The sequence below is a fragment of the Larimichthys crocea genome, chromosome XX (assembly GCF_000972845.2).
Source record: "Larimichthys crocea isolate SSNF chromosome XX, L_crocea_2.0, whole genome shotgun sequence".
Classification (NCBI taxonomy): Eukaryota; Metazoa; Chordata; class Actinopteri; family Sciaenidae; genus Larimichthys; species Larimichthys crocea.
The window spans coordinates 9,116,914-9,133,149 of record NC_040030.1 but is presented as its reverse complement, the minus strand read 5'-3'; the positions used below and the strand labels follow the sequence as shown (position 1 = coordinate 9,133,149).

The 16,236-nt window shown below is 37.9% G+C and overlaps 1 protein-coding gene across 4 annotated transcripts in view; it reads left to right on the top strand.

The window, feature by feature from the left end:
• Positions 1 to 16,236, top strand: part of cacna1c (calcium channel, voltage-dependent, L type, alpha 1C subunit) — a 128,834-nt gene that overhangs the window by 89,041 nt on the left and 23,557 nt on the right. For all 4 annotated transcript variants that reach the window (XM_027272375.1, XM_027272378.1, XM_027272376.1 and 1 more), the window contains 10 exons: positions 3 to 109; positions 2,941 to 3,028; positions 3,132 to 3,239; positions 3,318 to 3,370; positions 3,458 to 3,604; positions 3,729 to 3,930; positions 4,479 to 4,637; positions 4,788 to 4,898; positions 7,549 to 7,632; positions 14,496 to 14,585. In XM_027272375.1, the coding sequence (XP_027128176.1) occupies positions 3 to 109; positions 2,941 to 3,028; positions 3,132 to 3,239; positions 3,318 to 3,370; positions 3,458 to 3,604; positions 3,729 to 3,930; positions 4,479 to 4,637; positions 4,788 to 4,898; positions 7,549 to 7,632; positions 14,496 to 14,585 (1,149 nt within the window). The remainder of the gene's footprint in view (positions 1 to 2; positions 110 to 2,940; positions 3,029 to 3,131; positions 3,240 to 3,317; positions 3,371 to 3,457; positions 3,605 to 3,728; positions 3,931 to 4,478; positions 4,638 to 4,787; positions 4,899 to 7,548; positions 7,633 to 14,495; positions 14,586 to 16,236) is intronic.

Genomic DNA, 16,236 nt, shown 5'->3' with positions numbered 1-16,236 from the left:
AGATGACAGCCTATGGAGCCTTCCTCCATAAAGGTTCATTTTGTAGAAACTATTTCAATATTCTGGACCTGGTGGTGGTCAGTGTGTCTCTCATCTCCTCTGGAATACAGTGAGTGCAATATAAAGATTTCTGATGCATGTTTTCTCATTTTAATTGACGCCTGAATCCTTTGCTGCTTTAGCATTTGAATCAATTTTTTTGTTCGCTGATATTACCAACATTAATTGGTAACCATTCTAAGTGGCATCACGAGTAATGTGACCAGTTTACGATATCGTCAAACATACATTTGCGTTGTTAATAGAGTGGACTAGTCAACCAGATAATAATTTGTGCATCAGATGCTAGTCTAGACCAAGAACACACAAATCAAGTTGTAAAGTGGGAAAACATTTTCATTTGTAAATTACCTCATGCTTCACACTCTCTATTCTCTAACAACTTTACACTTCATTACTCCCAATCCCCTTCTCTTTTTGTGATGTTTATTAAAAATGTTCTCTGCTTCTTGTAGCAAATAATACCCTGAAATTCTCTAATATTTTTTGATGTTTAATACACTATGCTACACTCTCTGTCTCTAATTTTTAATAGACTAGACTTCTCGACGTAAGTCCACATTAGCCTGTATTAATAACCCCCTTAACACACCTTCACCTTAACTGTGTAAAACTGTCACTCTTTTGATTTGGTATTTCTATAGTCTTGGAGAGTTTAGTCAAAAAAGAAACCTGTAATCTGTGATGTTATCAACCGGCATAGATTAGTGGGATTATCCCGTATTGATAATGAATGGGTGATTTGTTATTACAAACACATGGTATGCTTTTGCATGTGATGCATACCAAAATGCGTCTTTATAGCAATTGGCGTAATGTTTTTTTAATGAGAGAATGTATTTTTAGCACAGGTCCTTTTAATACATTTTTAGATCCAGTAAATTTTAATACATCTGTGTATTTATTTTTTGTCATAGGTTTGGGAGCAAGTGAAACTCAGTTCTCATATTTCTGGATAAACTGAACTCTCCCAGGCTATAGAAATGACACCTGAATGCTAAAATTCAGTGATTTGTGCCTGTTAAAAGTAGTTAGTGTGTGGGATTTTTCTGGAATACATCACAGTCAAATTAATTGTGATGGTGCTGCATTTAGTAGTGTCTTTAAACTGTTTTTTACTGCAGTTTCGGTGTTTACTGTTTTGCTATTATTGTTACCAACAATGAAACATCTTTTTGGAGATATATTGTACATCTATATATCCTTTTTTGCCATGTTTCCATTTACGTATCTATGTATATTGATATAAAGCTGTAGAAAAGCAGAATAGAAATGTTTATAAGGAGGTTAGTAATTTAACATGAAGAGCATCCTAAATAAATTAGAAATTATATAAAATATCAGGTATTTCTGCTGCCATCCATAACATTAGATTTGATAGACCCCTTATCATTTTTGCTCTTCAGGAAACTAATTAGGCAATTTTAGTCTAACAGGTTCATCAGTCAGTTCAACCCAGTCAAATGAAGCACTAGAGAAGAACTATTTATTTTCGAACATTTTAAAATGTATGGTCAAAAGTCAGTTATTGTACACTAGAGGAGATCTTCACAGCTGGTTTGACTGTGATGTGTTACTGATAACATCCTACTCCACATGAACTACCTTTAACTGCCTTTAAACTTCCTGTGTAAAACTTTCGTTGCACAACAGGCCCTTTCCTTACTTTCTGTTTAAAAACCGACACAGAGTAATGTCACTCCCTTTATATCACTTTTTTAACCATCTTAAAAGTCACTCCCTTGAAATGATACATTGACATTTTGAATACAGTTCTTTTCCTTCTACCTTTGTCACACTTTGTCACACAGGAAAAAGTTTCTGTATTTGTTCTTCAGTTAACTGAAAGGCTGGCTTCTTAATTAAATTGAAATGAAAGGTAAAAATAAATGGCAATCTAGATCTTAAGCATGTTTGGTCCCTGTTGAGATCAGGTAGTAATAATTATATTTGGAAAGCCAAGTTCAGATTACAGAAGGACCAGTGTTCAAGCTTTTTCCAGACATTAGTTGTGACATTTAAAATGTCAAGGTATTCATTTCATTATTTTGGTTAGTATGTAAAAACTTTTCTTTTGAACCACTTCCTTTAAAAGGTCACATTCTTTGACCTTTGGCTTGTGTCGAGACTCTCTTACAACCTAATGACTCTCTCTCTGCCTGTAGAAGTCTGTTTGTGTCTTTGTGTTGTACTTGTGTGTGAACATGTTTATGTGTGTTGTGTGTGTTGCACTGTTTTTACGTATAAATTTTTATTGCAGTATATTGTATTTACTATTGTAGACAGTTTATGTTAAAACCATGCTGTCTGAAAACTGCCCCATAATGACAGAATTTATGATCCTTAGTGACGATGTTGAGAACCTGATTTTGGGAAATAATCAGTACTTTAATAAGAGTATCAGTCCAAAATTACTATTTTCTAAGGATAGTATATGATGAACAATATTTTGGTTGTAGAAATGCACTAAATCTGCAAAAGTGTATTATTATTTGGACACCTGACTTTAGTTAAATGTGTTTTTGCATCTCTTCCAATCCCCTGTTAAAATAAATATATATACATTAATTACCTTAGTTTTCATTCATATATAATATATATAATTTCATATATTATCTGTGTAAATGTTTACAAGTAAATGTATACATCAGATGTGATTTGGCTTCGTCCAGTTTACTTTATCTTGATCTTTTTAATTTCCTGCACTTGTGAGTTGACTTGTCTTGTTTCTTGTACTCATACTACAGTTTGTGTTCAATCAGTCTTTACCACAGATGCTATTGGATGTGGGATGTTCTAACCTTGCCAATATGTCTTAATAATGAAATGTGTGTTTAATCAGATTGACTGGTCAGCCTTTTAATCCCATGTGTGTTTCAGATCTAGTGCAATTAATGTGGTGAAGATCCTGAGAGTTCTGCGAGTGCTCAGACCGTTAAGGGCCATCAACAGAGCCAAGGGACTAAAGGTTAGTACACTTCCACATATAATAACATATAATGCACATATGCACTCTTCTTAACAAAAGAGGTGTACCCATGTACTCACTATTGTTTTTGGTGTTTTTCCAGCATGTAGTACAGTGCGTGTTTGTGGCCATCAGGACCATCGGCAACATTGTCATTGTCACCACGTTGCTGCAGTTCATGTTTGCCTGTATTGGAGTACAACTCTTTAAGGTAAAGACGGAAAGAAGAATGCTGATATAACTGTCTGCAGATCTCACGAAATACTAAATTTCTATGTTTTTCCATCAGGGCAAGTTCTTCGTCTGTTCCGACAACTCTAAACAAACCCAGGCAGAGTGCAGGTAGAGTGCACACAAGCTTGTTAACTCCCTCTGATATCATATTTACTGGAAAGAAACACCTGAATATGTGTGTGCTTGTATTTACAGGGGTTCCTACATTATGTATAAGGACGGTGATGTGGGAAAACCTGAAAGAGCCCAGAGAGTGTGGGAGAACAGTGACTTTAACTTTGATAATGTCCTGCAAGGCATGATGGCTCTGTTCGCTGTGTCTACGTTTGAGGGCTGGCCAGGGTGTGTGTCTACATACAAACACAACACACATGTATATTGATCTGCTTACTGTTTTTCAGCAGTGTCCTGAAATTCTGTCCAGGCTACCTTGTTTCCTGAAATTAATCTCCTCTCCTCCCCTCAGGTTATTGTACCGAGCCATAGACTCTCACGCTGAAGATGTTGGGCCCATCTACAACTACCGTGTAGTCATCTCCATCTTCTTCATCATCTACATCATCATCATCGCCTTCTTCATGATGAACATCTTCGTCGGTTTCGTCATCGTTACATTCCAGGAGCAAGGAGAGCAAGAATATAAGAACTGTGAGCTGGACAAGAACCAGGTAGTGTTTTTGTTTCAATCAGCTGTTACTGAATTTGTGCACGCCTTTGTGTGTATAACTGCAGTTTTATGCTTTTGTTCAGCAGCAAGATAGACATGCGTTTTCAGGTTACAATGGAGTGACTCTGCTGTTTTGACTGAAGTGGGAAAGTCACTTTGTCATTCAAGAGGCACAAGGGAGAGAGAATGGAGGCCAGGCAGTGGGGGTGAGACATGAGAGAATCTGGAGAGGCTGGACATGAGTTTATGGGGCTGAACTACTTCAGGAGTCCAGCCAGGAGGGAGCTGCAGACATAAGATGAGACTAAAGCTTAAGAAAGGAGGCTAGGCCAAGTCTCTGCAGCTGTGTTCTCTATGATGATCCACGTCTCAGCGAGAGCATGGAAATGCACAGAGGCTATTTCACACTGCCAAAAGACATTTGCGCAGCATTCTCTATGGTGGTTTGTGTACAGAGAGACATAGTGATGAGGAGTCGGGGAGCTACATCACCAGACGGAAAGTTAAAGTGTGTGTATGCTCACATGTGTCTCTGTGTCTGTGTCTCAGCGCCAGTGCGTAGAGTATGCTTTGAAGGCACGTCCATTGCGTCGCTACATCCCCAAGAACCCTTATCAGTACAAGGTGTGGTATGTGGTCAACTCCACCTACTTTGAGTACCTGATGTTCACACTCATCCTTCTCAACACCATCTGTCTGGCCATGCAGGTGGGTCTCACAAACACTCATAACGCATTCACAGATGACTACAAGTACACACTCGGGGGGAGTGGGGAAAAACTACCACCTGGACTTCAGACAAATCTCATAAAACTCCCATTCCTTGTGGACATCAATGAGTTGTTTTTGTCTTTGCAGCATCATGGACAGACCAAAAATTTCAATGATGCCATGAACATCCTCAACATGCTCTTCACTGGACTCTTCACTGTGGAGATGATCCTTAAACTGATCGCCTTCAAACCCAGGGTAGGTCCACTTCCCTAGCTGTAGACTAGAATAACACTCTTGTACATAGTAGAGTACAGTAGAGTAGAGCAGCATAGCAGATTTCATCTTCTGTGTTGAGTAGGTGATGGTATCAAATAATTGTACAGATCTACTGGCTTACAACCAAGGAATATAATGGAATAGTCAAATACATTCATGCATTGAATCTCATTTATTGCAAATAACTGCTTACTGATGTTGAACTGTTTATATTCCTGATCCCTATTTCATTTCCTCCAGATGATAATTACGATATAATGGATTTAAAACATGATTAGTGGACGGCGTCATGTGGTTTTTAATCTCACTGCTCCCTCGTTACCCTGCTGTTGTTGCTATATAGCTGTGTGGGTTTATTGGTCCAATGTTAAAAACTTCCTGGTGCATCAGCTGTTTAAACAGTAACAGATGGAAATTATTCTCCCTATTGCACCAGCGTTAGTGGAAAACATAATCAATAGCAAAAACATTGTTAAATATTCTGATTTTATTCTTATCTCTGTTGTTAAACAGCACAGGTTATAAATCAAAGTATTTCCAGGTATTTTATCCCTCCAGGATACAAAGCAACATTGCTAGATTCTTATCTTAAACTATCAGCTCAGACTACTACTAATGCCATTATTTTTGGCTAGCTGGAAATAATCAATATCATCTACAAAGATATCAGTATTTGCTCGTATTAGGGCTTTCAAACTACTGGAATTCATTTGTTTTTCCAATTGGCTACAAAATACAAAATCACATTCTACAAAATGTGTCCTTTTATTAAGATGGATGACTTGTGATTATCTTGAAATAACTTTTGAAAATAATTATCTACTTGGACCATATACTGTGAGTAACAATGCATGCCTCGTAATATTTTCAGATGCAGGTGGCCCCAGTTCACATTCATGTAATTGTGCAGGACAACTTTTAAGGCTTGGGAATTGACTTCATGCTGCACTACATTATAAATGTAAAGTTTACCTTAAGTAAGGCTATTTAAAATTGACAGCTTTTTTAACTGTTTTGTAACTGAACTAAATTAGCATGTCAGGATGTCTTTGGTACAGTTCTGAATCTATAAAAGTGTGTTTTCCTTCTTTCACGAATAAGTAATAAGTTAAAACGCAGCATGACGTCATTTTCTCAAGCCATATTGAATATTGCTAATGAAAATAAACCAGTTTATTTGTGCGTGAGTTGCAACTTTAGGATGTACCTAAACTCTTCCTTTAAACAGCTGACACACACAAAGGACCAGCTAACAAACACTTTTACTTCTCAGGTATTACAGTCATCGACACTCGTGGAAAAGCTCCATTAACATTTGCTCTGTGGAAAAGTTGAATGCTAATGCTTTTAAACAGTTTCATTTTTTCAGCCTTTTTCCTCAACAGACTTCAGTTACATGGATTTTTTGACACTTTTACTATTTTATGTGTATGCGTTCTGAACATAAGATAATTACATTGATAAAAATAAATGTTATCACTGTATACATCAGTATTTTAATACTAATTCTCTGTTCTCTGAGCTCTGTTCTACTAATGTTTAACTCAGTAATAATGGTTTTACAATAATATTCTTACTCATAAAAATAACTTCCTAAACCACTATAGAGTCCAAGGATACCTGGTAGTATTTTGCATATTGCCAGAGGGTGGAGGGGAGTTTTTTGTGATGATACCTCAGCTGCTGATGACAGATAACAAAGCTTAAATAAATCAGTAAGATTGATCTTCTCTCAGCACCCCTTTGTACGAGTTTACTAAAATATAAAGTCGAAGTAAAATATGACTTTTGAACAAAAAAACATAAAGCCTCATATGTCATTGTCGAGACAGTGATCCTCCCCATTTCTCTGCTCCAACTTCCAAACATCTTTGGATTTCCTAGTGGTGCAAACATCAGAACAACTTTAGCCCTCCAAGCAAACAATAATACATTTTGTTAGTGTGTTTTGGGAAAACAATCAGCCAGAATCTGAATGAGAGAATAAATCTGAATTTATTTAGCAGTATATGGATTTGTTTTGCAAAGGCCATGTGCCAGGCTAGTTTCCAAAGCCACCCATTGTCACATCTTGGCTGTCTCTCCACAGTATACTTAAGCTGTGTCTCTGCACCAGAGCATAACACAATCTGTCCAAGATGCAGCTTTCTCTTTTTACCGCACATGTAATATATCTTTATTTTACCAGCCTAGATAATACTGTTTTGGCCTGAAGCTATGTGGATGCTTTTCATAAATACTCACTTTGTACCGCTGCTGATGATGAATTGCCCACAATAAGTTAAGCAAACAAAGTGGGCTTTCAGTATAATCACTGCCACAGCATTGCTAAATCGCCCCAAGATGCAGACATAAGAGACTCAAGTAACTGCTATCTACCACGCCATCCTTAGCAGAGCAGGAAATTCAGCTGAACCTGATGAAGTTGATTCTGTTTATTAGAATTAGAATTAAATTATTTCACGTGTTGAGTCATCAGCTGATTTTTTCTCTGTTTCCTCGGTGTACTATACAACCTCATACCACGTTAATAGGGCTGCGAAGTAGCAGCAGATGTTGTTTTCCTTCTAACCTACCTTTCTTACCCTCCTCCTCCTCCTCCTCCTCTTGCTCACCTCATCCTGTGTAGGGGTACTTTAGTGATCCCTGGAATGTGTTTGATTTCCTCATCGTAATTGGCAGCATAATAGACGTCATTCTCAGTGAGATCAACGTAAGTATGATGCCCTCTCACTCTCCTTGTTGCTCCTTCTTTCTCTCTGTCTTGTGCTTTCTTGCTTCTTCTGGATCTTTCCTTTCCTTTGTGGCTATTCTTTGTTGTGCTGTCTTTTCTCTTCACCTCTCTTCCTTCTTTCTCTGCCTTCTTCTTTCTCCTCCTCCTTCTCTCCTTCCTCTCCATCCTTAACTCCGAGATGGCCGCTGCTACTCAGGGGACATCCCCACCACCCCCCAACCACAAAGGTTCCCGAACAAGAATGAGCTTCTTCCTGGGTTTCATAAAAAGTGACGGGAACAGAGGCAGGGTTTAGCTTTGGAAAAAAAGGGTTTCTGTCTTGCGTTCTCCTTCCTTATTCCTAACAGTACCTCAGATGTTGTTGGGTTCTTGATTTTTTTTTCCACTTTTTGTCAGACTGTGACATGTCCTCAGGTTTAATTCCCTCACTAACTGAACTAACTCACTGACCAATCACAAACAAACTTACACATCTTTTCATTTTTTTAACTGCAGCAACAGGGGTGTTTTTTTGTTGTGATTTTGTTGCAATTTGTTCTTTACTGTTGTTGTTGTTGTTGTTGTTGACATTTTCCTCTCATGAATAAGCATGACCGATCGCCGCTGCTCTTCCTCTGCTGTCCATCTCTTTCAGACTGCCCCTTCTTTTCTTTTTTTGCCGTTTAATTTTGTTGATTCTTTCCCTTTCTCCTCCTACTAAAACCTCCAATGCTCATGTATATAATGTTTTTATCTTATTTTTCTCCTCTCTCCTTTAATTTCCGTTCTTTCCATTTTTTAAATGTCTTATGTTCTGTCCTTTTCTTCTGTTGTTTTTCTGTTCTTTCCACCCCTACGCAGCATTATTTTGTTGATGCATGGAACACATTTGATGCCTTGATAGTTGTGGGTAGCATTGTTGACATAGCGATCACTGAGGTTAACGTAAGTAGTCCAACTCCCTCCCTCCCTCCCTTCCTGCCTGCCTGCTCTGCCATTCCCACACACACAAACAGACCGTGTGCCGATACCCATCTCGCATGCTTTCAAATGATTAGGAAACTTCAGCTGCACCACATTTGAACTTAAAAGACAGCTGAAGTCTGGCAGTGAAAACAGCCAGATGTAGCGCAATCAAAACAGAGCACAAGGCCCTGGGTTTGTATCATTTTAAACTTATGAAACACTAAATTTTACAGTTGTGCTTAGAGAACAAGGGTCAACCCTTGACATATTAATAATAATTTGGACATGGGTACATTTGATTTGTGAAAAATAATGTTGGGAGTTTACATTATCATTACTCTGTCATATTATTTTTGGTTAAAATGTAATGTTTATAATAATGACGGCTGCAAAACAGCTTTTTTTTCTAACTTGCTCTCCCTTCCCATGCCTTGCACATTTGTCTTAAGTAGTGTAATGAGACTAATAAGACAAATAAAACTTTACTGACTATACCATTAGTATTATTTTGTATAGATTTTCTAATATTTGAAACTGGTTCAGGTAGGTATTCATGCCTCGGTCTGCTGAACATCAATAGCATCAAAACCTATTGCATTTGCCAATAGAACCTTTTGCATTGTCTCAGCACTTGGTTTGGTTTCACATTGGTTTTATTTGATCTTTTATCATTGACACAGGGGATAGTGTCCATTCCCCTGGCATGATGGACACTGTATAGCATGACATATATAAAGGTGGTATATCAGGCCTGGTAGTGTATATATTGTTTTCAGAGAAGATCCACATTTCTTGAAAGAAGGAACAAACACAGATTCTCATTTCTAAACAACAGTGTTTTGACCAAGGGGTCATGAAAGTCTCTCAATTCATAAATCACTAGGGAAACTTTAAATTCAAATGAGAAAAATACAAGTTGCACTTGTGTTTTTTTTTTCCTTTTTGTCAGACAATAGCAATGTGCAGACATGGGGAACAATTTGATCCATAAATGGATTTACTCAGGACCCGTGAAATTTATGTAAATGTATGTATGAATTCATTTATCATCGACGTGAAGGCCCTATGGTCAACAGTGGGTCTGAATGAGAATGAATATCCAAAATTCAAGTCAAATGTTGAGTGTCTATCGTATTTACACTTCAGGGATAATTGGTGTTTTATTCATGTGATATTCAAAATGCTCTTTAGCAGGAGAATAGTCTGAGAATCATGCAAACCATGCAACGTGTGGCTTAACAGAACTCAGCTTTATTTAGCTTTGGAAAAAGAGTTTTGTGTGCTAGTTTACCAAAGAGGAAACTAATTTTGTACTATGATCAGACTGACCATAAAAGCTGAATGTCACTTGAAAAACAACTTTCTGTAAGATAGTCTGTCACTTAATTTCATTTGATGCATCTCTCGTAGCAAACAACCAGTGAAAATACCTCAGGAGGGGGGTGGCAGCTCTGTAGGCGGAGATAGCTGAATCTGACTTTGATATACTGTCTGTTTATTCGCTTATGAAGGCAAACTACTGTAGCAGCAGTCATACTTGTTTGGTTTTTACAAAGCAATTAAAACATATAGCATCTCACCTCTCTGTGGATCATCTTCTAGATGCAAGACTTTATTGTTAATTGTAGGTTATTGTTTTCTAATTTAATTAGTGTTCCAGTGTTTCACCACAAAATTAATCAAATAAGACTGATCTTTTAAAGAATTAGTTTGGCATTTTAGGAAATCACTTTGAGAAAATTAGTACATTCTCATATCTTTTTGTTAGATTTGACTGCATGGTGCTGGTTGGATTTTGTTACCTTCCAACAAAGCCAGGCTAGCTGCTTCTGGTCTGCTAAACTAAGCTGACAAACTGTTAGGTCTAGATTAATATTTAATTTATAAAGATGAGGGTGGACTTCTCATCTAACTCTACCAAATATTCAAGTTTCACATATCCTACTTCTTAATTTTTATTTCTTTTTTAAAATGTATTTAAAGTCTCAGGTTAAACTGACACTTTTATGTATTTATCTTCAACAGTTGTGCATCCCATCAATTATAGATAGATACATTTCATCTTCATTACATTAAGTAGGTTTGACTGAAATCCCCTCACACCCTTAGCCTGATGCTGGCTTGAGGACATGAAGCAAAGAAAAGATATGCACACGGGTACACCAGTATGTTCCCCTATGGAGGAATGCAGTGTGTTTCACCTCAGACAGCACTGGTCAGGCATACAAATAAGGTTAGTGTATCCCAGGGGTGTATGAGCTTGCCAGTTGTTTCCGTGCCTTTAGAAAGGGAATCCATTTGTCCCCCTGAGAGGCTGACAAAGCTGCTTGTAAACGACGCCGGGTAATTTCCAAACTGTACTTGAATATTGTTTTATTCAGTTATTCTGGCTAGTTCTTACATGAATTTGATGTCAGGAGAATCACAAAAGCATCATAAATGTTTATATCCTGTTGTTGCCTTGAAGACAAAAAATATACTTGTGTACATAGAGTGAGAGGGAAAGCAGTATATTGACACATAAATATATAGATAGACACCTAATAAAGGCTGACAGAGTGATATGACATTTCTGTTGGGAACTGACAATATTCAACCACTGATTGATTACCTACCTTAATACTGAGGTTTATTGGGCCAGAGATATACACCTTTGTCATCTATACAAGTCACTGATGTTGTACTTAACACTTTGGTTTGGAGTCTGCCTTTGATTTGGTTTTTATTGATTTGGTCGATTGGTTTGTGATTCTTTCTGAATGATTAATTATTTTCCTCTCTAACCCCTAACCTAAAGGCATGCCCCAAGTCTTTTTTTTTATTATTATTATTTTTCTTCTTCTCTGGTGTTTTTTAATGATTTGGGTGATGAGATTCCCAAGCTACCTTTTTTTTATTTTTATTTTTTAAGAAACCCTCCGCACTTCAATCCTCTGTGAACTTTCGACTCTTTTTGAAATGGGACCCTGTCACGTAGACATTTTAGATTTTAGCCTGCTACTGCATTTCATCAGGCACTAAAGCACAAGTGAATGCTTTTTAACGTACTGAGCAATGCAATTAGAAATTAATAGTTGCTGCTTGCCAACAACTCCCTCTCCTCCATTGCATTCCTAAGTACACAGTGAAGTGCAGTAACAGGCCAGCTTTTAAAATGTTATCACTTTGCCTTTAGTAAATATTAAATGGCCAAAAGAGCCTGTTTGACTGCACCCACTTCGCTGCTCTGTTGGGTGCTTGTTGACTTAGATTAGCTGCACATTTTGTGGTCTTTAAATCAGAATACTTTCTTAATCCTGGGTCTCTAATTCTCCCCAGCAACCTGCGGGTGCTTCTTAAATCTTATATGGTTTCTTTTACGTTTTTTGGTTTTGGTTTGAGTAGAAGTAGTGTGAACAGATTGGTAGTGGTTTGCTCTGAGCGGTGTCTTGCAGACGATGCCAGTATGGACTGCATATATTTCTCCTTTTCTTTCTTTCTCTCCGGAATGCCTCCTCTTCTCCTCTCAAACTAGCTCCTTCTCTTTCTGATCTTTTTTGGTTCACTTAACTCTTCTTTTATGGACGTTTATCTCTCTCTTTCTCTGTCTTCTTTCTCGTTGGTTTGCGGTGCTGCTTGCTCACCTGAAATGCAAGCTGGGTAACATGGGTCTCTCATGCTTTTTATCCCTAAGTCTAAGGTCAACAAGTCATCTTTTATATCTTTAAAAAATATTCTGATTTTAGTTGGTTGTGTCTTTTTAATCTTAGTACATAAAACATTAAAGAAAATACAACAACAACATATATATATATGTATCAAACTAGAAAAAAAGAACATATGAATGTATAAACTGCATTCAGGGTTAGAATGAAACCCATGTTACCTATTGACCTGAGTTAACTGTTGAAATTTTTGTCCGAAAACATGACATGCAATGTGAGAAAACAACTTCAAACTTTAAAAAAGTTTTAAAACATTTTTAATAACCTCATAAATCAGACTGCAACTACAGTAACTTAATCTGCACTGTAGTTAATTTTTTTTAAAACCTATTTACAAAGTGACTGTTTTGTTTTTTTAGTTTGGTTAAATTTACACCCCATGCATGCATCCTCTAGCACAGGTCCACAGTAGTTTGTAATTTATTTTGTGTCACTTCATAATGAGAAATATAATGATGAGGAATTATTTGGGTTTAATCTGGTTCTGGTTCAAAGATTTGATTTCACGTAGAAATTTAAGCAAATTCAGATTTAAATTATGGTCCATTGTGTGATACACACACACACAGACACAGACACACACACACACACACACACACACACACACACACACACACACACACACACACACACACACACACACACACACACACATCATCATCATCAAGAGTCTCCCATATTTTAGTTTTAACTTAGTATGAATCAGTGCCATCTTCCCTCCCTGTGTCCTTCCGTCCTTCTTTCCTGCCCATCTTTCCAACTCATCTGTGTCTTCCTTTATCCACCACTCTTCCCTCCCTCCTATCCTTTCTTCCTTCCTACAGTTGTCCTTCCTTCCAACTTTTATCATAAAGCCTTGGCTCTTCTCATGTGCACTGCACAGACACACACACACACACACATATACACACTCATTACCACTTCTCCCTCTCTAAAATATTTAAATCAACACATTATTAGTGTCTTAGTTGCTAGCCAATTAAAACAAGTTTATAAGTACTTAATAAAATAAAATTAAATATAATTACCTATTATTAATAAAATATAATTAAATATAATTACCTATTACTCTGTGTACATCATTATTGTGTGTAATCATAAAGTTGTATGTATGGCTCTGTTAGAATTCCTTCAAATGCTTCATTCCCTCCTTCTTTTAAAGGGAAGGTTTGGGAATAATGAAGCATTATTTGCTGTATGGTATTTTAACAGGGCCAATCCTAAAGCAGAGTGAACATCTCCTGAGTCATAGATTGAACTTTTAGTTAATCTATCACTCCCAGCAGTGTAAAATACCGGGGACAACCAGTGGGTGTCTCTCTACAGTATGTTATCTCTGTGCCTCTCAGTGTTATGTAAATACTTGTGGGCTCCGATTTTCAAAAGCATCTAAAATCATCTTTTTTCGTCAGAGGAACTGACTGAGATGATCTTAACTTCTCATCTTTTTTATTGTGGTATTCTGATGCCTCTTTGACCTGAAAATAGATTCAAGTCTGCCTAACAGCATCATCACAAGGTCCAAAGCATTTCTAATTTTTCTTGGACCTCGTCTACTCTCATGTCAAAGAACGGTTTGAATAACACGTATTCAATGGAGGCATTGTCCTTTAATGTCAAGATGCATTTGATAAACGTAGCCTGAGTTAAGCTAAAGCTTACTGTAGCTTCAGCTGGCAGAAAGAAGAACAGATAGCTACAGAGGCGCCCCTCTAACCCCCACCATACACACAAACCCATGGGCTCACATGCCACATGCTGTGCTGCACATACACACTACACAATCAGCTGCCCCAGACCATCATTCATTATTTTGGCCCTCAAGGCGTTGGATAGCAGTATTCCAATATCTTACACCTCCGGCATGTTTCAGTCTTCTAGTACTGTGATAAGAAGTGATTCAGCCTTGTTGTGGTCCACACAGAGGATGGGGCCAGCTTCTATATGCAGTAATATCTTACAGAATTCTCCCTCCTGGCCCAGATGAAATTATTTCCACCATGTGAGTCCTGATCAGAGACTGAACCCTCACTAGCCAGGTGGTTTGAAAGCTTTTTTTTTTTTTTGTCTGGGCTGGGCTTCTCACTACTTTTCACATAGGAACACACACAAACACACACTGTACGTGCACGGTGACACACACACACACCAAGGCGCTGCTCTGGTGCTGATCTTTGTTGCCTTTCCTTAAAGCCAGCTGACTCCTCCTCGTCCTCGTCCTCCTCCTCTTCGTCCTCCTCCTCCTCCTCTTCCTCCTCTCACCCCCCTGCGGTAAGGCCAATGGTACGCTCCGACGGTAACCTCGTCCGCCTCCCTACCTCTTCTACCATCCCTCCATTCTTCCATCCTTCCACCCCTCCTTCTGCTATGCCATCCATGGTATGATCCAAAACTTTGGCTTTTCATTCGCCCTGTCATCTCTCCTCTGTCGCTCCTGCTGTCATCTCCTGCAGCATGTCCAGAGTTATATTTATGTAGCTGTCGTTTGTACTTTTACGTGTTTATATATATATGTGTGTGTATGGTGAAGGACACTGTATCGTACAGGCCTACTATAACTGGAGTCTTGTGACTTTCCTTGTGTGGCTATTGTTGTTGCCATGGTGCCCGCTGCCTCCACCTTTCCCATGGCTTGCAACTTGCTCTCCCTTCCTTTTTGGGTGTGGTATCTTTTAGTGCTTTGGTCACGCTATCACGCTGTCTCTTTTAGTCCTCTCCACTGGCCTGCCATCTGTCTGTCTATCTATCTATCTATCTGTCTATCTATCTGTCTGTCTATCTATATGTCTGTCTATCTATCTATCTATCTATCTATCTATCTATCTATCTATCTATCTATCTATCTATCTATCTATCTATCTATCTGTCTATCTGTCTATCTGTCTGTCTGTCTGTGAAACAATCTATTTGTTTGGATGTTTCTGAATAATTCAAACTATTCTACATATTCAGGCTCTCTCTCTCTCTGTTGCACTTACTTACTTTCACTGTACCTCTCCTGATCACTGCCCCCCTCTCTCAATGGTGCAATGGTCCCCACTGTGGTCCAGTTGTGGTATTACATGCAGTACAGAATTCTGACTTAAACTTCTGAAAAGGATGTGTCATTTTCAACATATCCATCAGTGGAGTTTGGGACGACTCATGTCTTGGGTTACTTGTCAACACTATAGTGTTACAGAATAGTATAATCACAAGAATGCAACATCTGCCCTTAGAAAGTACCAAAACTGCTCCCAGAGTTATCCCAGAGTTATAGAATAATTAGAATATTATGAGGAATTTTTCAGTCTTTGATCGTTCGCTAATATTTTTCAGAAACAACATGAGTTATTTCTCTGAACCCTGACATGCATTAGGTTGAAGAGTAACATTTGACATCTGTTATCCCAAACTGTAATAAGGATAGGAGAATGGCATGTTCTTTTTAGGAGCACACTGTGTTTTCTCTGTGGGATTAGCATAAAGAATTGATGGCCTCTTGGAAAAACACAAATGGCATGAAATGGATTTAGTGGTCATATAGGTTGATTGTGTGTTTTAGGGTCACATTTAATTATTACAGTGAAGACAGATGTTGTATGGTTATATTAATTGTTACTGTTGTTATGGTTGCTGATGATGGTGTCCATCTTCTGTTGTGTGAATTATATACTAGGTCCTTAGTTGCTGTATTAACTGCATCATACTATACACAAATCCTGATATTACCATTGTTTTTTTTGCCTTTATTTCCCCGAGAACAAGCAGCAGCATAAATAAGTAAATCTGTATTAGACTAGCACTCAGCGAGATGGCTGAATATTTCATCATGGAGTTTTTTCCTGTGGATGAGTACTGGAACAATAGACAGGAAGCTACGGTGCATCACAAGCTTGTACTTCAGAGCTTCACTAAGGTGTATTTTGAATAAAAGTATAGTACAAATAATGGA